This window comes from Microcaecilia unicolor, chromosome 11 (assembly GCF_901765095.1).
Source record: "Microcaecilia unicolor chromosome 11, aMicUni1.1, whole genome shotgun sequence".
Taxonomy (NCBI): Eukaryota; Metazoa; Chordata; class Amphibia; order Gymnophiona; family Siphonopidae; genus Microcaecilia; species Microcaecilia unicolor.
In genome coordinates, this window is record NC_044041.1 from 104,622,045 (window position 1) to 104,646,876 (window position 24,832).

At 45.8% G+C, this 24,832-nt stretch overlaps 1 protein-coding gene across 1 annotated transcript in view; it reads left to right on the forward strand.

The window, feature by feature from the left end:
• The first annotated feature begins 8,201 nt into the window (after positions 1 to 8,201).
• LOC115480863 (angiopoietin-related protein 4-like) overlaps positions 8,202 to 24,832 on the forward strand; it is a 33,523-nt gene continuing 16,892 nt past the window's right edge. The window contains exons 1-3 of the mRNA XM_030219821.1: positions 8,202 to 8,834; positions 15,855 to 15,965; positions 19,541 to 19,640. Of these exons, the coding sequence (XP_030075681.1) occupies positions 8,379 to 8,834; positions 15,855 to 15,965; positions 19,541 to 19,640 (667 nt within the window). The 5' untranslated portion in view covers positions 8,202 to 8,378. The remainder of the gene's footprint in view (positions 8,835 to 15,854; positions 15,966 to 19,540; positions 19,641 to 24,832) is intronic.

Below are 24,832 nucleotides of genomic sequence, written 5' to 3' on the forward strand. Positions count from 1 at the left end.
ACAATTTTTTATTGATGACAAATATGTTCATATACAGAAACCAAAGAATCCTATTAGCAAAGCATACAAAGTAACACTAGCATGACATAACCATCATCAACCTGTTGTTTTTAACTATTACCCCACTCCCTCCCCCCCAAACTCCCCCTTCTCCCCCCTGTTTATTTTTATTGAAGAGAATATTTTGTTGTTGTTGTTGTTGCCTGGATGTGTGTAGAAAAATATTTTGTTTTGAATTTATGAATTGGAATATGCCGGCCTTTAGAAATGTGTATCTTCCCTACCTCTATTCAACATCTGGTATCTTTAGTTTCTATTTCTCTATTATTGCTGTACATTTACAGTTTGACTGCTCAGGTTTTCTGATTGTTTTTTTTTTTGCATAATCTCTATATATCTCTCTTTGAATCCTTCCTCCCGCAGGTTAATAATGAGTGATTCAAAGTAATTTGAAAATATGGGACATCCATGGCCATATTTGACATCAGTGTTTAAGCTGAAAAGTATAGATGGAAATACTGTCATCCTTGTATGATTATTATGCACACCAAAATACATGGAATATCGAGCATTTGCTAATTCACCATCAAATTTGAAAAAAACATGTACACAGAGTGCATCCTAACCAAGTGGGAACATATGAAAAATGAACATTGAATGTGAGAAAGTGGAAGCAAGAAATAAAGAATGATTCGGTAAACCGAATGAAGCAGCAAAAACTGGAACAGTTTTTGCTAATGCAAACCTCATCACACAAACAACAATGGATCATCTTGTCTTAAATTGTGCTGTCCAGGGAACACAGCCTGCATTTGTTGAACTGGTTACTGGTCTTCAGCCAAACAGAACAGTGATGAGTCGGCCGGGTCATGTTGAAGCAGAAATTCTGTGCTTCTGCAGCGGAGATGAAGCTGAAGCTGCTTGCGATTCTTCATGAACAGACATATGTTTCTACCATAACAGACTGCTGGTCATCCCATGGAAAATCTTACATTGGAGTAACTGTCCACCGAATTGGTAAAGAGTCTTTAGAGAGACGGTCTGCTTTTCTGACCTTAAGAAGATTGAAGGGTTCATACACGTTTGACATTCTGGCATTAGTTTTAGAAGACATTCATATAGAGTTTGCCATTAGACAGAAAATTGTTAGAACGACAACAGACAATGGCTCCAACTTCGTGAGAGCCTTCTCTGTATTTGGACAGTCTAACGATGATAATGAAGATGATGATGCAAGTGATGAATTAGATGGCAAAGAAGTTGGGGCATTGGATGTCTAGTGGAAATAATGTCTACGAGCTTCTTTGTTATCAGCGATGTGCCTGCCATACATTAAACGTGGTGTCGAAAAAACAAGATGGCGTCCGGAAGGGAACGCTAGCCAGACGGCTCGTTACCCGTTTCCCCTCAATCCTTTGAAAAAAAATTCTTTTTTACCTTGTTTGCGATGCCGAAACGGAGGGGCAGGCAGCGGGTGATTCCCTCCACAGCTGCCGTGATTTCGGGACCGATGGACCGTTTCGCGCTGCCGGTGAGAATGCCGGGGCAAGATTCCTCGCTGCAGGAGGGAGCAATGGGAGGTTCTTTGCTCCCTCAGCTTGAGGCCGACATCACCTTTAGCCCCGAGCAGCGGAGTCCTCCGATGATGCCGGCAAGGGGTCTACAGCAGGGGCAGGAAGCACCCAGTGTCTCTGACCTGGAAGTGCATTCAGCTGAGGGAACTTGCAGGTAACGAGTTGATTTGGAGCATCTACCTGGTCTGTAGGGGCCAGATCTCTTACTGGTTGGTGGGGGATCAAATACTTATTTCCCTCTGCAGAATGCAAATAAATTCATATACTTTCCACAATGTGATTTTCCGGATTTAATTTGTGATGTGCTATCTCTCACTGTTACCAATAACCTACCCTTCAATTATGGGCTGCTCATGTCTTTGTCAGTGGGCAAACTTACAAAATCAGCAAGGGATCAAATACTTATTTCCACCACTGTATCTATTGTTCCCAATCCAGAGCTTCAAAAATGTTTGTGGGAGTCCAAATAGAAAAGGCGCTATGGAACCGTAAGTCAGCCACAAGCCAAATAATAGAACAGATCCCAAGATGGAGGTCACACAGCAAATATTATATTATTAAGAGAAACCTGCCTGCTTTTTTGTGGTGTGTAGATGCTGTTACTCTGCTTTGCTGTGCACTTTTTATTTAGGCAATAAGGGAGAGTTCACCGCTCTAGCCCCTTGTTAATGTGTCAATAATCCCCTGATGCAGCCTCTTTACCAAAACATAGCATGTCGGGCCTATTTCAATAAAGGTTTCTCTGGACTCCTGGTCTGCTCTGGTTTCTGTATCAAATTTAATAAATATACAAACAAACATAAATATTTATAGTTGCAGTACTTTTTCTTCAGGCTTTTGGTTCCTTTGATGTATGATATTATTTTAATACCATGTACATTTAATTTGCTGTATGTTTTATTGTAAGAGTGATATAGTAATTTTTGTATAGTTTGTTGAGCAAAGAAATAACTTTTACTGTTTTGTCCTTTTATATTTTATGTGACTTGTTCGCCGCTTAGACTTTTAAAGATATAGGGGGTTATAAATAAAGTTTTTTTATTATTATTACTATTATCAGTGCTTTTTTTGTAGGAAAAAAGGTACTGGTACTCATTATGGGTGGGGCCACCACCTATGGCTCCGTCCCTATGATAGCCACACCCATGTTAGCCACACCCCTTATACCAAACATGGTGCATATAAACAGGCATCATTGAAAATATTATACCAGTATAGGAGAAAAAAATAACTTGATTTTTTTCATTATAAATAATTTCTGTAAGATGTTACAGCGCCAGTATACCCAGTGTAAAATAAGATAGCGGATGTAAATTCTCAAATTGGACATATTCCAAACACTAAAATGAAATAAAATGATTTTTTCTACCTTTGTTGTCTGGTGACTTTGTTTTTCGGATCATGTCGGTCCCAGTCTCTGATTATGCTGCTCTCTATCTGTTCCCTTAACTCCGTTTCCAGGGATTCCTTTCCATTTATTTCTTTACTTTCCTCCTTTCTTCTTCATTTTTTGCTCTACATCTATAGGTAAAAGCTGGGTCCTCCACAGACTTGACTGGAGGAGGTATAGAGTGGATGCAGTTTTTGCCTATTTTTTCCATCCATGTGCAGTTTTTCTTCTCTTCTCCCTTTCCCTCATCTCTGTCAGTATGCATCTCCTTCCTATTCTTCCCTCCCCTCCATCCATATGCATCTCCTTTCCTTCCTCTCTCTTCCACCCATGTCCAGCATTTCTCCTCTCTCCTCCCCTCCATCCATGTTCATCTCACTTCCTCTCTCTTCCCTCCCCTCCATCCATGTGTAGCATTTCAACTCTCTCCCCTCCATCTGTGTCCAGAATTTCTCATCTCCCCTAAATGGACTTGCGGCAAAATTAAAACCAGTGCATGTCTATTTATGACCTGAGCCCTTAAAGCCACCTATTGACTTAGTGGTAAGGGCTCACACGTTACCTGCGCTGTAACCGTCCAGCGTGTGTTAACTGCTGATTACCGCCGGGAATGCCCCCGCAGTAGAAAATAGAAAATTATTTTCTACCGTGGGTTTTTGGCGCGTGCCAAACTTGGAATTACTGCCAGGCGCACACGCTAGCTGGGTGGTAGTGCCGATTTGATGCACACTGCACCTGCGTAGGCCCTCATGCACCTTTGTAGAAAGTCCCTGTAGCTTCCCAATATGCCTTATAGGTGGAAAGTATCATCCAAAAATCTTGCTGCTCTCGGTGCAGAACATTGTGCTGATATGTCCAGCAGGCTTACCCCAGTTAGCACACAAGTTCTGCGTGCTTCAAATTTGCATACGGTTAGCTTACTACATCAGCACTATGTTCACGTCAGAAATTGTGTGCTCCATCATCAGCACACAGCTCTAATGTGCAGCCTTCTGCATCAGCTCTTAGGTCCCTTAGGCAGAGAAATATCTACTGTACCTGAATACATAACTCATCTTGAGATTTGGAAAAGGCAATTCATATCCTTAAAATCCCTCTTCCTCTTTGCAAGAAGATCAGACCCAGGAATTTCTGCACAGGCAGGTAAGTTACTAACTTTTGTCATGAGGTATTTTGCCCAGTATTATTATTATTAGGATTTATTTACCGCCTTTTTGAAGGAATTCTGTAGCAGAAAATAATGCACTTCAATACACTGCATTGCGCTACAAATAATTCGCTGTGTACATCTAGTAGTGCTATAGAAATGATAAGTAGTAGTAGTAGGAGAAGGAGTAGTAGTGTTTATACTGCCAAGGAATCTAAAAATAGTCACACTGCTTCTTTTTGCTGTCCATTTTTTTTTTTTTTGCAGAGTTCTGACAACTTCTTTTGGAACCTGTATCCAGAGCAAAACCACCACTGAAGTAATGACTTATGTTTGCCCTAATGGAATCAGCAGAGGCAGCCCAATCATTAGGCCACCGGATGCCTCAGGTGGCACTCTTCGGGGAGCGGGGTTGGTGGTGTTTACTGGTTTCGTCAGTCACGTTCCAAACCCGGCAGCGGCAGAGATTCCCATACGCTGCCCTGTCACCAGCATCCGCCTCTTCCTTTTACAGTGGCCGCCTCTCTGATGTAACTTCCTGTTTTGTTAGAGGCTAAGGCAGCTGCAGTAAAGGGAAGAGGCGGGTGCCGGCAGCAGGGCAGCGTATGGGAATCGCTGCCAAATTTGGAATGTAGCGAAACAGGTAAATGCATCTCGGCCTGCGGGGGGGGGGGGGGGGGGGGGCATCTTGCCTTGGGCTGACACTAGGAATCAGAATTAATTTTGGTAATGTTCAGAAGGAGAGAGGCCAAACACAGGGGTCCTTTTACTAAGCCACAGCAAAAAGTGGCCTGCAGTAGGGTGGGCGCATATTTTTGGCGCAAGCCGGTCCAGTTTTTACCGTGTTTGGGAAAAAGGGCTTTGTTTCAATGGGCCAGGAAAAGGGCCTGCAGTAAAATTGAAACCAGCTTGTGCCTATTTATGGCCTGAGTCCTTAACGCCACCCATTGATCTAGCGGTAAGGGCGCACACATTACACACACGGTGACCGGTTGGCATGTGCCAACTGCTGATTAACGCCAGAAACGTTTAAATAAAAATGTTTTAAAAATCTTCCCGGTGGTATGGGCACGCGCCAAATCTGAAATTACCGCCAGGGGGCGCACTAGCCTGGCAGTAGTCTCATTTTGGCGCATGCTGCATGCGCGTACAGACTGCTGTACTTTGTAAAAGGGTCCCACAGTGTGTTACCAGACTAACAATAAAATTAGTTGAAGGAAAGTCAGTACAATAGCCAACTAGGGCCAAGTTGTTATCATAGACAGCGCAATGAGGTGGTCCATGGCCTGACCAATATTTTGCACAACACAGCATCAGTGACCAGAAAGCTTTGGGTTTGGCGCCTCCAACCAAAATGGTGTTCCTCTGCCCCTGAGTTGTTTTATGAGATTAACACATTTACAAAGCTCTCTAGACTGATAAAAGGATTATGTGTACAACAGAAACATTGAATTTGATGGCAGATAAAGACGTAAAGTCTATCTAATCTTCCCAGATTGGTTCCTAATACAACCTCACAAATGCATATGGAGAGACTGCCCCCTCCCCTCACCAAGCGAAAGATTTCTCTTGTGTTGCAACTATGGCTTCTCTGTGCTCCTCCCAGACTTCCCTAGGAGGTCCATGAATCCACTACCCTTTTGATAAATATTTTCTCACTTGCTGACACCCACAAAAACATTTAAAGGAGCCTTTGTAGTCAAATGCCCCCTCCTCTTTATCCCCCTTCTCCCTCTGCCTAGTATCACTCCCCATCTGACTTTTCATCCCTGTTCCCCTGCCCCCACACAATTTATTTATTTAGATTTTGCTCACACCTTTTTCAGTACTAGCTCAAGGTGAGTTACATTCAGGTACACTGGATATTTCTCTGTCCCAGGAGGGCTCACAGTCTAAGTTTGTACCTGAGGCAATGGAGGGTTAAGTCAAGTGAGCAAGTGATTAAGTTAACATTCACCTATCTCTCCCCTTACCCATTTCTTCCATTGGTCACTTTATCTGTATGGCTGACTACTCCTCTCTCTCTCTCAAGTATTTTCCCCTGCCCCTTCTCTCCCTTTCATGACCATATTTCCCTCCCTGAATCCTTTTCCTCCTCCCTCACCTCTCATGGACTCCCTAACCCCAGTCTTTGCCCCTACAGTCTGACCCCAGGACCTGTGCACAATCTGTTTTGCAAGATGTTGATTTCCACATGTGGAGGAGTGGCCTAGTGGTTAGGGTGGTGGACTTTGGTCCTAAGGAACTGAGTTTGATTCTCGGCACAGGCAGCTCCTTGTGACTCTGGGCAAGACACTTAACCCTCCATTGCCCACTGCATTGAGCCTGCCATGAGTGGGAAAGTGTGGGGTACAAATGTAACAAAAAAAAATAGTTCATCAAGTTCACCAATCTTTGCCAACAAGGGAAAGCCATCTAAGGTCATTATAGATATTAAGAGAGAGAGAGAGTCAGTCTATATATAACACACCTAGGCTTAGACAGGGTTCCTCTGGAGGAACCTCTCCTCTTCCCCCTTTCTCTATTTCTGTGGATGGCACTCTCATTCTCCCTATCTCATCAGCTCGTAACCTTGGGGTCATCTTCGACTCCTCTCTCTCCTTCTCTGCTCACATTCAGCAGATTGCCAAAACCTGTCGTTTCTTTCTCTATAACATCAGCAAAATCCTTCTCTTCCTCTATTGTAACCTGCTTCTCACCGGTCTCCCACTTAGCCATCTCTTCAATCAGTCCAAAACTCTGCTGCACGACTCATTTTCCGCCAGAGTTGCCATGCTCACATTAGCCCTCTCTTCAAGTCACTTCACTGGCTCTCTATCCATTTCCGCATTCAATTCAAACTTCTCTTACTGACATACAAATGCATTCACTCTACCGCTCCCCAGTACCTCTCCACTCTTGTCTCTCCCTACTCCCCCCCCCCCCCCCCCTCAGGTACTCTGTTCTGTGGATAAATCTCTCTTATCTGTCCCCTTTTCCTCTACTGCTAATTCTAGGCTCCGTTCATTTTATCTCGCTGCACCTCACGCCTGGAATAGACTTCCCAAGCTTGTACGTCTAGCCCCGTCTTTGGCTGTTTTCAAATCCAGACTAAAAGCCCACCTCTTTAACGTTGTTTTTGACTCCTAACCACTACTCACTTGCCCTGTCCCTTTATCCCCATCTCTCTTTAATTCCCTTACCTCTTAGTTGTTCTGTGTGTTTGTCATATTTAGATTGTGAGCTCTTTGAGCAGGGACTGTCTTTTTTCATGTATGGTGTACAGCGCTGCATATGCCTTGTAGCGCTAAAGAAGTGATAAGTAGTAGTAGTAAGAAAAGATCATTCCCGAGTCTATGTCCTCTGGTCTTTTTATTATGACCTCTCTTGCTGTAGAGAACATCCTTTCGGGGGGGGGGGGGGGGGTGACACATCCCAGCTTATACTGTAACAGGACTTCCTTGTGCACTAACTCCAACTGAGCTAATTTTCACATAGCTTTTCTGACTCCGCATGCAATTGTTCCTTAAATCACCCTTATTTCTATCCTATCTATATTTAACGTCCCTTACACTGTTTTACAGTGTATTGTGTTGGCATTTCAGTAGCATACTATTGCATAGTGTACTGTTATTTGAATGTTTTGTTTTTGTTATAATTGTGTATTGCTTATGTCCGGCTTATTCTTGCTGAACACTAGGTTGAGAGAATTTCTTTAAAAAAAAGCGATAAATTAATTCTAATAAATAAAATATCCCACCACCCCACCTCTCCTCTCCCCTACTGGAGTCCTTAAGTCCCAAGTTTTAGTCTACTCGCTAGGGAAGGGAACAGCTCCAGGCGTATGAAGTCATTCTGGCCAGCTGCATTTGCAACTGCAGAAGCATGGAAGGGAAGCCAGAGCTTGTGTTCTGACTGGAAATAGCTTCCTCGTTTTACTGTAAAGGACGAAACTGGCAACGACTCAGCCCCCCCCCCTCCCCCCACCTGAATCCCATTGAGTACAGTCACTATGTAAAGGCAGGGGCGGGGGCAGAGGGCACGTGCGATTGCCTGATACGCTATATAAAAGGAGCTTCGGCAGCAGCACTACTAGGTCGTCGGACTCGGTCGGTGCTTGTTGCAGGGAAGCTTGTTGGGAGTCTGAAGAATAGTGAGTGAGATTTCCTAGCCAAGCTCCCGGGAACGATCAAAACTTTTCACTGAAGCTCCTCCGAGCAATCGGACCTCCTGAGAGCGATCAGAGCTTGCAGAGGAGAGCTGCTCGAGCTTTTTTTTGCAAGGAAAGATGCAATGGTCCTATGTGGTAGTGGTGCTGTGCAGTTCCCTGCTGGCCGGGCAGGTGGGCGCCTTCCTGTCGGAGAGGAGAAACGGGGGCGCCAGCCCTCTAGGCAAAGAGAAAAAAGTGCAGTTTGCTTCGTGGGACGAAGTGAATGTAATCGCCCACGGGCTGCTGCAGCTCGGTCACGGGCTGAAGGAGCACGTGGACAAGACAAAGGGGCAGTTGCGGGAGATCGCGGGGCAGCTGGGCCGGCACAACGCATCCCTGGGCGAGCTGCAGCAGGAGGACCGGGAACTGCGGGGCAAAGTGGAGGGCAGCCACGATCGGCTCCATAACCTGTCGCAGGAACTGCAGGAGGCGGCCCGGGGCAGGGAGAGCCTGGAACGGCGGCTGCAGAGCATCGAGGGTCGGATCGGGAAAGCTTTGCACCCTCCTCCTGCCGAGGAGTGGGGCAGGATGCAGGTAAGGCGGGTAGCGGGGCAGATCTCACAGCCAGCTATGTGGGTGCTGCGCATGTTCAGCAGGGACCCCCCTCCCCTCCCTCCCCTCCAGTTAAGCAGGTTCCTTTTTTTTTGTGTGTGTGTGTGTGTGTCCAGTGAACTATGTTGTAGCATCTCTAATTTTTTTTTTAAGTAGGCGGTACAAGGAGTTGGGTCTTAGGGTCCTTTTACTAAGCTGCGGTAAAAAGTGGACGGTGAAATTGGCTTGTGCTGGGCCATTTTTTTTTTACTCCGGCAGGGAAAAAAAGGTTTGTTTAAGGGGGCAGTAAATGGGTGTATATTTATATTCCTATGGGTGTCTCTAGCGTTAGCGCACACTTAAAAACGTCAGTGCGCCTATAGCTTAGTAAACAGGGCCCTAAAAAAAGTAGAGCATGGCTATTCACTGCCTGAGCCCTTACCGCCACCCATTGACCTAGCAGTAAGGGCTCACGCGCTATTCATGCGGTAATCGGGTAGAATGTGGCGATGTGACCGCGCTGGGAATGCCGCCACAGTAGAAGGGAAAAAATATTTTCTACTGTGGCAAACAGTGTGCGGTAACTTCAGAATTAGCACTGGGCGCCCGCGCTTCACCAGTGGTGGTGCAGATTTGGCGGACTCAACCCGCACATTAGCCCTACCGCTGTGTAGTAAAAGGGCCCCTTAAAGCCCTAGGTACCCACTGTATGTGGGTGCTTGAGTACTCCAGAATTGGACAAGTAACTCTGCTGTGTCCAGGGAGAGGCCATTTGCATTAAGGTTAGAACCCCCAATTTTGAAAAGTCGGCTGCTGTGCTTAGAGCAGAGTAAGTACTCTACGAGGATGACTGCAGGAGGAAAAAAAAGACATTTCCAGCATAGGAACCAGCTCTATGGGTGCTGCAATATTGAGCAAACTCTTTGACTGTGTCTAGGGAGGGGCTTCCATTGTGTTTAGCACCCCCAATCATTTTGGAAGTAAGGAGGGATCGCTGTATACTGAGAGGAATCTCTCATTATGCATTTCAATTCCCATTTATTTCTACTTGTCACTGGGGAGCAGCAGCTGGAAGGGAATATGCCTCTGAGTGCTTCTATCACACTAGTAAAAAAAGGCCCGTTTCAGAAAGCAATGAAACGGGCGCTAGCAAGGTTTTGAGCCGGTATGCGAGCCCTGCTCCCCGCCCCCATGTGCTGCAGCGCGCGCGCCTACCTGCACCATGATGGGCAGTCACAGCAAGTCCTTGGCGATGCTGTGCCCGCATTTCTTGTACGAACCTCGACCGCTCTTGGCGTACTCGGCCCGGTAGAGCTTCTCGTCTGCCTGACAGTCCTCCATGGTAACGGCTGCAGGAGACAGCGGAGCAGGAGAGGAGGACGCAGACCATTGCCCCTCGCTGGCGCAGAGCCACCCTCACCGCTGCAGGCCGCCGAGCAACGGGTTGGCGAGGCGATGCCATTCGTTCAGTGTCAGTGCTCCGGCCTCGACGTCATCACGTTGTGACGCGAGGGCGGGGCAGACATTAAACCGGATATCTATGCCATCTCAAGTTTCTGGCTGAGGCTTCATTAGAACGTTGGAGGTGCGTTTTATATATAGAGAGATTAGGTCAAAATTTGTTTAAAAAAAAAAAAGTCCGGAGATGTCCAGGTATATGTATAGTTCTATGTAAATCTGTATGTCTATATTTAGCAACCACGCGACATATAAAGTAGGAAACATGGAATAGTAGCTCTGGCTGGTATAGTCTGTATGTTATATACTTTGTACGTCCAGCACCACTGGACTAGACCGTCATCAGTACCTATATGATGCAACCTTTGTATCTAAAAATTATACATATATTGGTCGATATTTAAAACGATTTAACCAGCCAGAAACAGGTGCTGACAGGTTAAATTGCTTGTTCAGGGCTATCCGCTAATTTTCAGCAGCACTTGAGCAGTTATTTCTGCTGAAAATTAGTGGTTAGCGCCTAAGTGAAAACCTGTTTTGGGGGGCAGAGTTGGCACGTGGCTGGTTAAGTGCCAATATTGTTTACTGTATCCTGAGCAGTTCCACTGCAAGTTATTACTAATTAATGTTAGTTAATCTTTTGATAACATACTGTTAAATGTAAACCGCTTAGAATTTGTTGGTTAAGCGGGTTATAAATGCCAAATTAAATTAAAGTGGCCAGAGCAGCTTCATAAATGGGATCCCATAAAACACAGCAACTCATGGGCAGTTAAGTTCTGAAGATCGGCTTAACCAGCTATGTGTTAGCTGGCACTGCATAAACCGGATATTCAGTGCTAAAGTCCAGGCATGACCCAGCAATGATATCTGGGATTAACGCCAGCAGCGGTAGACGTGAATCGCATGTTTACTCTCTCCAAAAATACTAGGTCAAGGGGGCACGCAGTGAAGCTACAAAGTAGTAAATATAAAACGAATCAGAGAAAATATTTCTTCACTCAACGTATAATTAAACTCTGTTCGTTGCCAGAGAATGTGGTAAAAGCAGTTATCGGGTTTTAAAAAAGGTTTGGATAGTTTTCTAAAAGAAAAGTCCGTAAGCCATTATTAAGATGGGAAAATCCACTGCTTATTTGTAGGATAAGCAGCATAAAATGTATTGTACTGTTTTGGGATCTTGCCAGGTACTTGTGACCTGGATTGGCCAGTGTTGGAAACAGGATACTGATCTCTTCCCCCCCCCCCCCCCCCCCCCCCCCCCCTGATATTCAAAACTATGTAAACCCTAGCTGCAGATATTAAGCTGCAGGTAACCGGTTATGTCCAGCTGAGCCACTAACCAGCTATATTGTGTGACATAGCTGGTTGGGCGGGGTATTCAGCACCAAACTGGCTATGCTGAGCAGTCAAAATAAGCTGCTTAAACAGCAGGCCTATCCTTGACCGTTAAAATGTTAACCCGGTTAGCGCTGAATATCGGCATAGCTGGTTAACATTTTAGTGGCCAAAATAAACTCAGATATTGAACACCGGTCACCGGATACGACCCAGCATTGAATATTCAGCTTTGATGCCAGCTGCAGACAGCGAATGCAGTGTGCCTGCCACCAGCTGAATATCAGGCCCTATCCCCCATATTCTATATAACACGACTAGAGATCTGTCCTGAAATCCAGTCGTATTCTGTAATAACATGCATAATGTAATTGGCTTAAGAAGCCAATTAGTGTTGTTAACAAGCAATAATGAGCACTAATTAGCAAATAATTAGAATTTATACGCACAATTCCCTAAGCACATTCTATAACGCACTGTGCCTAGATTTTAATGCATGCAGGCAAAAAGGGGCATGGAAATGGGCGTTTTGTGGGTGTTCCAAAATTTACACGCGTTGTTATAGAATATGGTCCTCTGCATGCCGGAATTGACACCACGTTTTCATTGGTGTAAATGGAGACGCGTAGTTTTAGGTGCTGGGATATCAGCTAAGCGTATTCTATATAACGTGCCTAAATCTAGGCGCCGCTTATGGAATACCCTTAGGCAGATTTTCTAGGCGCACAGCATCAAGGAGGGCATCCAGAATATTTGCATAAACCGCTATCAGTGCATCTTACATGTATGCACCTTCAGCCATAGAGCTGGTGTGACTGCTGGTGCATGTAACTGGCATGCACTACTACTACTATTTAACATTTCTAAAGCGCTACTAGGGTTACGCAGCGCTGTACAATTAACAAAGAAGGGCAGTCCCTGCTCAAAGGAGCTTTCAATCTAAAGGACAAAAAGTGCAGTCAATCAAGATTGAGGCAGTCTAGATTTCCTGGATAGAGATACAATGGTTAGGTGCTGAAAGCGACATTGAAGAGGTGGGCTTTGAGCAAGAATTTGAAGATGGGTAGGGAGAGGGCTTGGTGTGTGGGCTTAGGGAGTTTATTCCAAGCATAGGGTGAGGCGAGGCAGACAGGGCGGAGTCTGGAGTTGGCGGTGGTGGAGAAGGGTACTGAGAGAAGGGATTTGTCCTGTGAGCGGGAGGTTACGGGTAGGAGCGTAAGGGGAGATGAGGGTAGAGAGGTATTGAGGGGCTGCAGATTGAGTGCATTTGTAAATGCAAAAGTGGAAGATGCACCTGTGTCCTGCCCGTATTCGCCCACGTGTGTTCCCCTTGTATTTATGCACTATGCCACGTTCGGACATTACAGAATAGCTTTTAAGCACCTTGCTGGCACATTCGCAGGTAAGGTACGCCAACACGTGTGTGCTACTATTCGGTAAATTTACACACACAAGGGGCAGGTAAATGCAGGCACCCAGTCATGGAAATGCCCTCTAACCCCTGGATTCTGTATAGCATGATTTAAGTTTTGCACTCAAATCCAGCTGTATTCTGGATTTGCGTGCACAACTTAATTAGTTAACAAGCCAGTCAACGCTGATAATTGCCACTTAACAAGCAATTATTGACACCAATTGGCTTTAATTAGAATTTATGCGCACAACTATGTATATTCTGTAACGTAATGTGTGTAAATTCTAGGTCGCATAGTTGAAAAGGGGCGTGGAATAGGCGGTTTGTGGGTGTTTCTAAAATCTATGTGCACTGTTATAGAATACACCTAAGTTTTACTTGGTGTAACTGCCCGCGACTACATTTAGTCACATGGACAGCTGCTCAGCGCATTCTATAAACCGAATGGAAATGTAGGTGTATTCTATAAACGACGCCCAAATGTAGGTGTATTTTTTTCAGCACCGATTTTTTTTAGGCATAATATATAGAATCTAGCCCCAAGTATCTCAAGTACTTTCTGAACTGCAGATGTTGTTAATATAGCTCCTGTCCAAAAGTATCCGGAGTAGTGGGAGTTACAGTTTCGTAAATCTGGCAACTTTTTTTGCATTGGATGAAGCCTTGTAAAAACCATAGGAAGCTATAATAAATTCAGGGGAGCCTGTGATAAATCTTGGTATGTTGGAAACTTTCCAGATGAGCCTTAGAGAGGTGGAGTCTTGGTGCTTGGTTGTCCCATTAGTAGGTCTTTCTTCTTTTCCTCATTGGATCTTTAATTATATGAGGCCCTTAAGTAACTGGAGCCTCTCAGTCCCTTGAGACTTGGCTTTATAACAGGGGCTATGTGTCCACCTGGAGGAGCTCTAGACTCCAAGCTCGTTGTCCTGAGAAGATTCTTGGCCAAGGAGGTAGGAAGAGAGTCAGGTTTGGAGAATACTGGCTACAGGGGTGAAGAGAATCAGTGTGCCTCCTCTCACCTGTTGATCCTATGTAAGGATCATAGCAGAAGGGGATAGGTCACTGGGGCCTTCCCAATATTTCACTCAACACAGCATCAGCAAATAGATTGGAGGCGGAGCCAGAGATTGGTTTGTTTAGCGCCTCCATCCAAAACGGGGTTCCCCAGCCCCTGGTAAGGAAAAGTGGAAGTCAGAGGCTATAATGCTGCTGCAGATACCTGTAGTGGGAGTGAGGCTATTGCATTGCCACAGGTATGCATCTGCCCGCAACCTCGGAGTCATCTTTGACTCCTCTCTTTCCTTCTCTGCGCATATCCAGCAGATAGCCAAGACCTGTCGCTTCTTCCTCTTTAACATCAGCAAAATTCGCCCTTTCCTCTCTGAACACACCACCCGAACTCTCGTCTACGCTCTCATTACCTCTCGCCTGGACTACTGCAACTTACTCCTCACCGGCCTCCCACTTAGCCATCTATCCCCCCTTCAGTCTGTTCAAAACTCTGCTGCACGTCTCATATTCCGCCAGAACCGATATACTCATATCACCCCTCTCCTCAGGTCACTTCACTGGCTTCCGATCAGATACCGCATTCAATTCAAGCTTCTCCTTCTTACCTACAATTGCACTCAGTCTGCTGCCCCTCACTACCTCTCTACCCTCATCTCCCCTTACGTTCCCGCCCGTAACCTCCGTTCACAGGATAAATCCCTCCTCTCAGTACCCTCTCCACCACCGCCAACTCCAGGCTCCGCTCATTCTGCCTCGCCTCACCCTATGCTTGGAACAACCTTCCTGAACCCTTACGCCAAGCCCCCTCCTGCCCATCTTCAAGTCTTTGCTTAAAGCCCACCTCTTCAATGCTGCGTTCGGCACCTAACCCTTACCGTTCAGTGAATCCAGACTGCCCCAATTTGACTGCCCCGATCGGACCGACCGTTCACTTGTCTATTAGATTGTAAGCTCTTTGAGCAGGGACTGTCTCTCTTTGTTAAATTGTACAGCGCTGCGTAACCCTAGTAGCGCTCTAGAAATGTTAAGTAGTAGTAGTAGTATGTGTAATGGGAGTGTGTGTAGTGGAAGTGGGGCTATAGTGCTTTTGTAGGTACATATAATGGGAATGGGGCTATAGTGCTGTTGTGGGTATGTGTAGTGGGAGAGGGGCTATAGCTCTTCCACTTTGTATAAGAAGGTATGGAAGTGAGCTGTGCAAGGACTTTGTTTTATGTAAGGGTGAGTGAGTCTGTATTTCAGGTTGGAGTTCTGGGTGCTAGTTCTAGCTGCAGCTAATTGAAGCTTTAAAGTGCCACTAACACCCCTCCCCCCCCCCATGGTGGGTGTAAACTCCTAGACGCAGGATGAGAACAGAAGCCAGAGCATATGTCTAGTCCATCCACTCAGTATTGAGGATGTGTGAGAGGGGATTGGGAGTTAGGTGCACATGTCTGATCCAGTCTCTTTAGGCTTGGACCAAGGGTCGAGGGTGTCTGATTTATCCCATCATGTTCTAAGGGCTTGAGCATTGCCTCTTCAGATGCATTACACTTATATAGACACATCTGACTAACAGAGGACTCTAGACGGGAATGTTCAGTGTTAGTTTAAATGAGCCCTCTGGTGGGGATGGGGTAGGGATCTTTTACTATTGTGTTAGAGGAGTTTGTTTGTGAAAGATGGGCTGAAATAGAGTGTGTGAGGAATCTTCATCCTTCACCACTAGTTTGTCATGGGTGGGGAAGCAATCACTGTCCAACCTAACAGAGTTGGGGGATGAAAATATCTCATCTTGTGCCTTTCTGCTTTGTTTTTCCCAGTCCTTTATAGATGCTCAGAACAAAAGAATTGATGAGCTTCTGGGTCAGGTTAAGCTGCAGCAGTACAGTCTGGACAAGCAGAACCTGCAGATTAAAAGCCTACAAAGCAAAGTAAGTTCATCGTCTGGATCCTTTGGTGGGGGAGGGGGAGCATGGGGCTTCCCACTTCTGATGCCTACGAATCTGGGATTGGGGGCAAAGGGAAGGGTTGCCCACAGTTCACTGCTTCTCAGAGGTGACTTTCCAGAACGTCCCACTTGAGAATCGGGGTGGGAGGGGGTATGGCTGGAGCCCATCGGGTCTGGAAGTCTATCAGAATTCTGTCCTCTGTAGCCCTCTAAGGCTTCTGCCCCCACCCCATCTCTCCCTTTTTCCTGTGCCTTCATGTCCTTTCTCCCTTTCAGTTTCTCCCTATATTCTACAAACATTGCCTGAGAGTTCAAATGATACTGGGGTTTTGGGATTATGTAAGTGAGAGAACCCTATTTAGAAAGTCAGACTGGTCTTGGATAGCACCTCATCTTTTAATCTGTCTGTGCACACCTTTTCCAAAGGCATAGATTATCCAAGATTCCTTCTGTCATAGATTTATGGTCAGTCCAGAAGGTGGGGGGGGGGAGGAGAGGCTTTTTGCCTCTGATCTGCTCAATGTCTAAAGATTTTTATCTGTCTTCTTGAACTTGTTATCACAGGAGGTGGAAGAATGGATGGGATTAAAATCTTTGTCTTTTCTTTGTGTGCTCCTTAGATTTGTGTTTGGGTGATAACTAGTGTTTAGGATCTCAATGACCCTATCATTTGGTAGTTGAGGTAGAAGGTATTAACAATGATTTTGAGTTATAGTGAAGAACTTTATGTCAGTGCCTAGGACTAACTGGAAAGACTGGAGGGGGAGAGGAGGAATGCAAAAAGCTTTGCAGTATAGCCTACACTAGCGCAAAATACCAGAAAAAAATACCAAGGCATGCTATAATGAATGAGCATGTAAATTACTTCCATGTTAAAATCATGTCAGTAATCTGACACTCATTGATAAATGTTATCTTTCCTGTCAGTGCCTGAGCCGTGGCAACATAACAGGCCACCATCCCTGGTATCTAGTGGCACTGCTTCCTCCCTCCCCCCAACCCAACTAATAAGAAAAGGCCCTAGTGGGTGCCCCCCCTTGCCAAGGCAGAAATGAAGCCCACTTGCGCCTGCTAAGTGGGAACTGGCATCTGCAAAGTGGCAGCGCCCTGCCCCGTGTGGTGTATCTTAAAATGCACTGCACGGGACAGGGCTGCGCAATTTTGAGAATTGAGAGTGCCAGAGGCAGGAGCAAGTGGGCATCTTGCCGCATGTAGAGGTATGAAGTCTGGAGGGGCCCGGGTGAAGGTCGGTTGGGGAGGTCCCCACAAGGCACCAGGGACTTTTATTTTTCAAAGGGTGGGCAGGGGTGGGTGGGTAGAGTGGGAGGTAAGGGTGCCACTAGACACCAGGGAATATATTTTTAGTCAGGGGAGGGAGGGGTAATGGGTGAGGGGTGCCCTAGACCAGGGTTCAACAAATTCCAGGCACCAGATCGCCGTAGTGCCTAGAAATTTTATCCTGGCACCCGGGATTTCATACCCTCGATATTTTTTTTCATACCACAGTGTCGCCTGTAACGGCTTCTCTACACCCTGCACAGCAATCAGGGACCTGCATACTGCTGTCAGGGAGCTAGGTATGACATTTGAGGCTGGCATAGAGGCTGGGAAAAAATATTTAAAAAGTTTTTTTTGAGGGTGGGAGGGGGTTAGTGACCACTGGGGGGGTAAGGGGAGGTCATCCCCGATTCCCTCCGGTGGTCATCTGGTCAATTTGGGCACCTTTTTGAGGCTTGGATGTAAGAAAAAATGGACCAAGAAACGCCCCCGTTCGTCAGGGACACCCTTCTTTTTTTCATTATCAGTCGAGAACGCCAATGTGTTAGGCACGCCTCAGTCCCGCCTTCACTTTGCTTCCAACACGCCCCCGTGAACTTTGGTCGTCCCCGCGACGGAAAGCAGTTGAGGACACCCAAAATCGGCTTTCAATTTTGCCGATTTGGGTGACCCTGTGAGAAGGACGCCCCTCTCACGATTTGTGTCGAAAGATGGTGCCCTTGTCTTTCGAAAATAAGCCTGATAGTCTGACAAAAATGCATTAATTTGTCTCTCAAAGGACAAATTAGAGTCCAGATTGATCCCAAGAACTTAGAATGATTGATTACATCAAACGCTGCAGAAATATCAACCTGGAGCAGAGTGACTTGTTCCTCTCTACTCAGATTTAAATTTTGAAGTGAGAACCAGAAGCATTGTTTCAGTACTATGTCTAGATCTGAAACCATACTGTGTATAATGTAAAGCATTAAAATATTCTAGAAAGGATTATAATAGTTCATTTATCAGAAATTCCATCAATTTGGCCATCCAGAAAGCTTGCAGTAGCTTTGTTCATCAGCCCCTGGACCAGTTGGCCTTCTTATGTCATTATCTACTGCGTTATTGAGTTGCGACATGTTTGGTGCTGGGGAGCACCATGAGAGAAACCGGCACTGCTTGGTCATCAGTCAGATGAGGTATTGAAATTATTAGTCTATTTAGGGGTCCTTTTATGAAGCTGCGGCAAAAGGGGACCTGTGCTGGCATCAGCACGTGTTTTTGACGCGTGCCAAGGCCCCGTTTTACTGCAGCGGGTAAAAGGCAAGTTTTCTTTTTTTAAAAGAAATGGCCGTGCAGCCGTTTCGGGGTGGGGGGACGACTTACCGCTACCCATTGAGGTGGCGGTAAGAGCTCCCGTGCTAACCCAGCGGTAACCATGCAGCACATGGCCCGATTACTGTCAGGTACACACCAGCGCTACAAAAATTGAAATATTTTTGCAGTGCCACAAATGGCACACACTGGGGGAGGGAACTACCACAGAGCTGCTGCGGTAGCCCAGCGGTACTTCCCTTTTAGCAAGCGGTAAGCGTTGCTTCGTAAAAAAGGGGCTCTTAGGGAATAAGGAATCCCTCATCAAAAAAACTTCAAACTACCCTAAATACTGCTGCTAGACTCATATGCAAAGCTTCAAAATTCGATGGGGCATCCCCGCTATTATCTACAATACATTGGCTACCAATCAAAGCCAGAATCATCTTTAAAACTTGTACATTCATCTACAAAATTATCTATGGCATGAGCTCAGATTACATGATAAACTGATAGATTTACCTACCTTCAATTTGTCTATTAGATCAAGAAACTGTCTCATACTACATTTTCTTAGCTATAAAAACATCAGATATATAACCATATTAAACAGAGATTTCTCACAAACAGGTTCAAAATGGTGGAACTCCATCCCTAGTGAGATAAAAAGGATTACCAACTATCTAATATTTCCCAAATTTCTCAAGGCATTCCTTTTTAGCAAATTTTTGTATTGTTGGGCAATGAACTAAACAGCATATGTTATGATATCTTTAGTTGTTTGCTCTTTTCAAAATCTCACTGTTTGTTTTCTTCATACTTGTAAAAATATATTGCATGCATTTCTAGTCTTAATTATTATAAGCCACATAGAACTGAATAATTAACATTTTGGATTATGTGGGATGTAAGCACCAATAAAAATTAGACGCTCCTAAAATTCTGCTGCCTCTCTGCCAGGGCCACTTACCATCCTTTCTGTTTCAGATTCAGGACAAGACACAGGGCCAGGCCTGGCATGCAGTGTTGAAAAAACAAAGTAAAGGCATCTCTGAAAACCAGAGCGTCAGCACTGTGCCTACACACGGTGAGTACTGCGGCTTATTCTATGTTCTGCATGACTTTACCCAGAGAGTGAGTGCTGCATGGTATTGGACACACTACAGCAGGGGTTTTCAGCTCATACCCAGTCAGTCAGGATATCCACAATGAATATGCATGAGGAAAATTTACTGCACTACCTCCATTGTACAGGTATGTAGCTCTATCTCATGCATATTCATTGTGGGAATCCTGAAGACCTGATTTATTAATATCTGATTGTTGTGTTATTTTATGACTAGTTTATACTGACTGTACTTAGATTATACACTGTTTTATGCCAGCATTTCCTTGTTTTGCTTTATTCTCTACCATGTAAGATGCTTTCTTTTACTATGTAAGCAGAACTGAACCTGCTGTATGTGGGGAAAAAGCAGGGTAGAAATGTAATAAATAAATAAACATGAAATAGTAGTATATTAAATTCAGATAAATACATTTATCTATGTGTGCCAGTGTAAGAAGTAGTGTCATAGCCACTGGGGAGGGGGGGTCTGGGCCTGTTTGGGCTTCCACAATACGAAGTACCTGTTGAATGACTGGCGGGGGTGCCCAATCCCTGCCAACCGATAACATCCGCTGCTCACAATTGCCCCAGTGCTGCCTCAGCAGCGAAGAAGTCAGCTGCCGACACTGGTACTCCTCGCGCATGCTCAGTTTGTTCATGAACTGAGCATGTGCAAGGTGTGCCAGCATCAGCGGCTGGAAAGGAGACCGCCGACTTCTTCGCTGCTGAGGCAGCACTGGGGCAATTGTGACCAGCGGATCTTATCGATTGGCAGGGATTGGGCACCCCCGCCAGTCATTCAACAGGTACTTCGTATTGTGGAGGGGGGCTTGAGCCCAAACTTGGGGGAGGGCCCAGTCATTAGCTGACAGGGATTGGACATCCCTGCTAGCAAATGTAAAATTATTAACGTGACAAGGGGGTGGGAGGGGAAGTAGTGATAAAATGCATTGCCCCCACTCCCAAGTCCACCCCCAAAAATTGAATCCTGGCTACACCCCTGGTAAGAAGAGACCTGGTAGCCATAAGTCCTCTCTTTTGCAGTGCTGTGTACACTGAGAACCAGCTAAAGTTTATGTGGGAATAACAACACTATCAACCTGATTCTGGGCCACTAGGACAGCACCATAGCCAGTTTGCTTAAAAGATAAGCAGAGGTCCCTTGAAGCTGGTCTTCTCACGGAGTGGTCCAGAGGGAACTGAAAACCCTGCCACCTGCATAACCAGCTCTGTTGTAATGTGAAACATTTCTGCCTAGCCCCAAATTTGGCATCAGTTGAGTCCCTGGATCTATCCTTTTCCCTGACTTTTCAGCCTGGGACCGATCACCTGTATGGTCAGGAGCGGGGTTCCACCATGCCACCTGGCCACCACTGAGGAAATTAGGACCAGAGCAGAGGGATTGGTTTGAATTGAGAACGGAATCCTCTGACTTGGGGCTTCTTTAGATTACCAAGTCTTTATTTAAAGATGGAGCTTTGTGGTCCCTTCCCTAGGTAGTGTCTCTGCTTTCTGTTAACCCAGAATAAGGTTGAGAAGGGAAGTAGACGAGAGCAGTGGCGTACTGAGGGCGGGGCGGTGGGGACGGTCTACCCTGGGTGCACGCTGCAGGAGGGGTGCAGAGAGCAGCCGCGCAGCTGTCGGCTCCGCTGGTTCCCTGCTCCCTCTGCTGTTACTTCCTGTTCCAGAGCAGAGGGAGCAGGGAACCAGCAACGGACCCCAGCAGGTAAGAAGAATGCACCCGGGTCGGGGGCTTGGAGGTGATGCGCCGGGAGGGACGGATGGCGATGTACCGGGGGGGGGGGGGGGGGCGTGTGCAGTGGCAATCTGCCTCTGGTGGCAGCCGACCAAGGAACGCCACTGCTAGAGAGTAATCTAAGGTGATAGAGAGAAGGGCAGTATCTGAATTCAAGAAAGCATGGGACAAGCACAGAGGATGTCTAAGGGAGAAGAAGGGGATGTAGAGCCCGGTAGTTGATATGGATCCACCATAAGGTCTTTGCCATCATTTTTCTATGTTTCTGATAAAAATCAACATTGATCTGGGGGTAAAGGTGCTGAAGTGCATTCTGTGCCAGTCTGGTGTAGATGCATCCCAAGGTAACTGGTGGTGGAGGGCAGTGCTTTCCAGACAATAGCCTCCTTTACAACCAGGGAGCAGACATCAGAGGCTGCTGGCAGCTGGCCAAGTGTGTGAGAGGCAAAGACCTTCCCCAGCTGCTGTTGAGGCCAAAGGTCCAATCACTTACAAAGTATAGAGGAGGTCTGAGGCGTGCAGGCCCTCAGGAGTCTGGCTTGCTGCCAAGTAGAGGAAAGTTCAGCCCTTGGAGGTGGGAATTCCATGCGCTGGCGTTTTGTTTGTGTGGGAAGAGAAGCAAGAAGTCTGTTTCCTGTTCCAGGCATTAGGAGTGAGGACTGAAAAGGAGGGAGCAGGAGAGATTGTAACTGCCAGGGGGTTTTGTGTATTTATTCAGACTGAAAGCTGAGAACAGACCAGTAGCAAACTTTGGGGGAAGGGAAAAGCTGAGCAGAAATGCTAAAACCCCAGCTCGACTAGCAGCTAAAAGAATCATTTTCAGGGCCATTGTTGCACATAAACGTTTGTTATAAGCCATTCGAGGGCTAATTCTCTACAGATCGTCCAGAGTTAGGCGTCGGGACAATGTGTGCTAAGTGTGAATTCTGTATCGGCAATTATGCGTTTAATTGACGCTATAGAATACCAGCGTAAGTCTGGTGTTACGTGCCTAACTTAGGTGCGAGCACTTACACAAGCGCCGTGGCATAGCTATCATCAGTGAGGCGCGTATCTGACCCATCTAACTGTCTGGCGAATCTCAATAACTCTCTGGATTCCTGACCCCTTATGTTTCTACAAGATCCCTACGATTGACAACTCAGTCTCCTTTGACAGTTCCATCTTTCCGAGAAATCTTCCATGAACATACTTTATCGACTACCTTTTCAGTCCAAGGCCCAAACAACTGGAATAAACTCTCACAAATCTGAAAATGTTCCTTTTCCAGGATGCTAAGCCAGGTTGTCAGTGAGCTAACTTAGAGTTAGTATCAGGGACCAAGTTGGGACAGAGAGGTTCAAAAGGATGTAGGAGTTGAATATCGTCTTGTGTAGACGAATGTTGTAAAACCTAAAGATTGAGTCTGAGTCAGAAAAGGTGCCATAAAGATATTGATTAACATGGGGGATAGGATAGAGCCCTGTGGAACTCCTGAATGTGTCGGATAAGGTCGTGATGTGAAAACAAACAATGCAAAGTCTGTTCAAGAGGTATGAATGAAACCAATCAAAAACTGTATCATTGAATCCTAGATGAAATAGTCTATCTAGAAGAATGTCATGATTAACTAGGTCGAACGCCGTGTTACCCACATCACAATAGAAGACAGGAGATGCCAGTGGGACCTGACTGGGTAAATGCCACTGGGTTGCAGCAGAAATAAAAAAAGGTTATGTCACTTTACTGTCTGGCTATAGGTGCAGAGAGGCAGCTTGGGACTTGGAAGCCTGTCTCCCTGAGCCTCATACCTCTTAGTGAATGAACCCCACACTCCTCTCCCAATCCAGAGCCACTGCTCCTAGAAATATGTGTACCATCACAGCTGTTAATATGTCAGCTGAAAATGTTTATTTTAACATTTACAGGGGTCATTATATTTTTGGCTCAGGGAACAAAAGCCCAAATAATATAAAGTTAAACTTGACAAAGAAGCATGTACAGTATCCCAGAGAGGAGACTGAATTCTCTCAGCCAGTTGGGTGAAAGCCAAGTGGGTGAAAGGCAACATTTCTTAAATAAAACAATATTACCTCTTGTAATTTCAAGGCTATGATGAATCTGCTCTGGAAGGCTGTCAGAGCCCCCGCGTTCAGGTTCTCAGGCTGCTGAATTTTAACCTTTACCCTACTTAGGAGAGTCATTGTTAAATAGCATCAGACCAGGCAGGGACTCTAGGAAGGACAGCCCAGCAGGTTCAATTTTCCAGGAACCAAAACTGAAGCCCATTTAGAGAAATTTAGAACTTTGATGGTTGAAATTTGGTCCAAAATTACAGAGCCTTAAGCTTAGCCCAGCAACAGTGAGGCTGCCAGCCTGCAACACTTTGAGTTAAGGCAGGCAAGCAAGTCACTCCCCTCCTGAGGTCTCCCTTCAGCTGTTTGTGCTGTATTTATACACTAGCAGGGCTAGCCCAAGGGTCTCTGACATCCTATGCAAACCTTCAGTTGTGTGCCTGCACCCTCCCCTACTACTACTACTACTATAAATCATTTCTATTGCGCTACCAGTCGTACGCAGCGCTTTACAATTGAACATGAAGACAGTCCCTGCTCAAAAGAGCTTACAATCAAGGCTCTTCCCCCACGTTTAGGATATCCACTACCCTTCAGTAGCCAGCATCTCTCTCCTTCCCTACTCCTCCCCCACCCCTGGAGTCTCCAGCACCTCTCCTCTCCCCCATGACCAGCGGACCTGCCGCTGAACTTTCTGTTTCAGAGGGGGCAAGAACCGGTAGGCCTTGAGCATGCACAAATGCTAAAGGCCCTGTGCTGGCCCCAATTACTGTTTTGTAGACACTATGACCACTGTCCCCCTTGCCCCCCCCCCCAGCTTAAATTGTGTCACCCTGGACCAATGCATAGTTTGCCTGGTGGTGGAGCTGGCCCTGTACATTGACCTGACCTAAGGTCTAATTTTAGCTGTATATGTGATGCCTACACTGTGCTCTCATAAGGACTAGTGCAGCAGCAACCTTAATTAAGACTAGGTGACCCTTTCCTTTATGGATTTTTAAACACCAACAGAAGCTTTTCAGAAAATTTGCTCTTAGCAGCGTAGCTAGGACTGAAAGGGCTCCAGGCAGAAAAATGTAGATGGGTCCCCAATATAACACCATTGCTCCCAAGGGAGTGGGGGCTGGGACATGCATATTTCCCATAGCTGACATATTACAATTAATAAATTCATTTAAAAATATACTTTTTTTTCTACCTTTGTTGTCTGAGCATTGCTTTGGTCCTACTGTCTCTTCTGCTTTTCTCTGATTTTTTTCTTAACTCTCTCTAGGGTCTTCTCAATTTTTGACATTTCTTCTCTCTCTGTGTCCACCATCTATCATTCCTGTGTGTCCCTATGCATCCTGTCCAGTATCTCC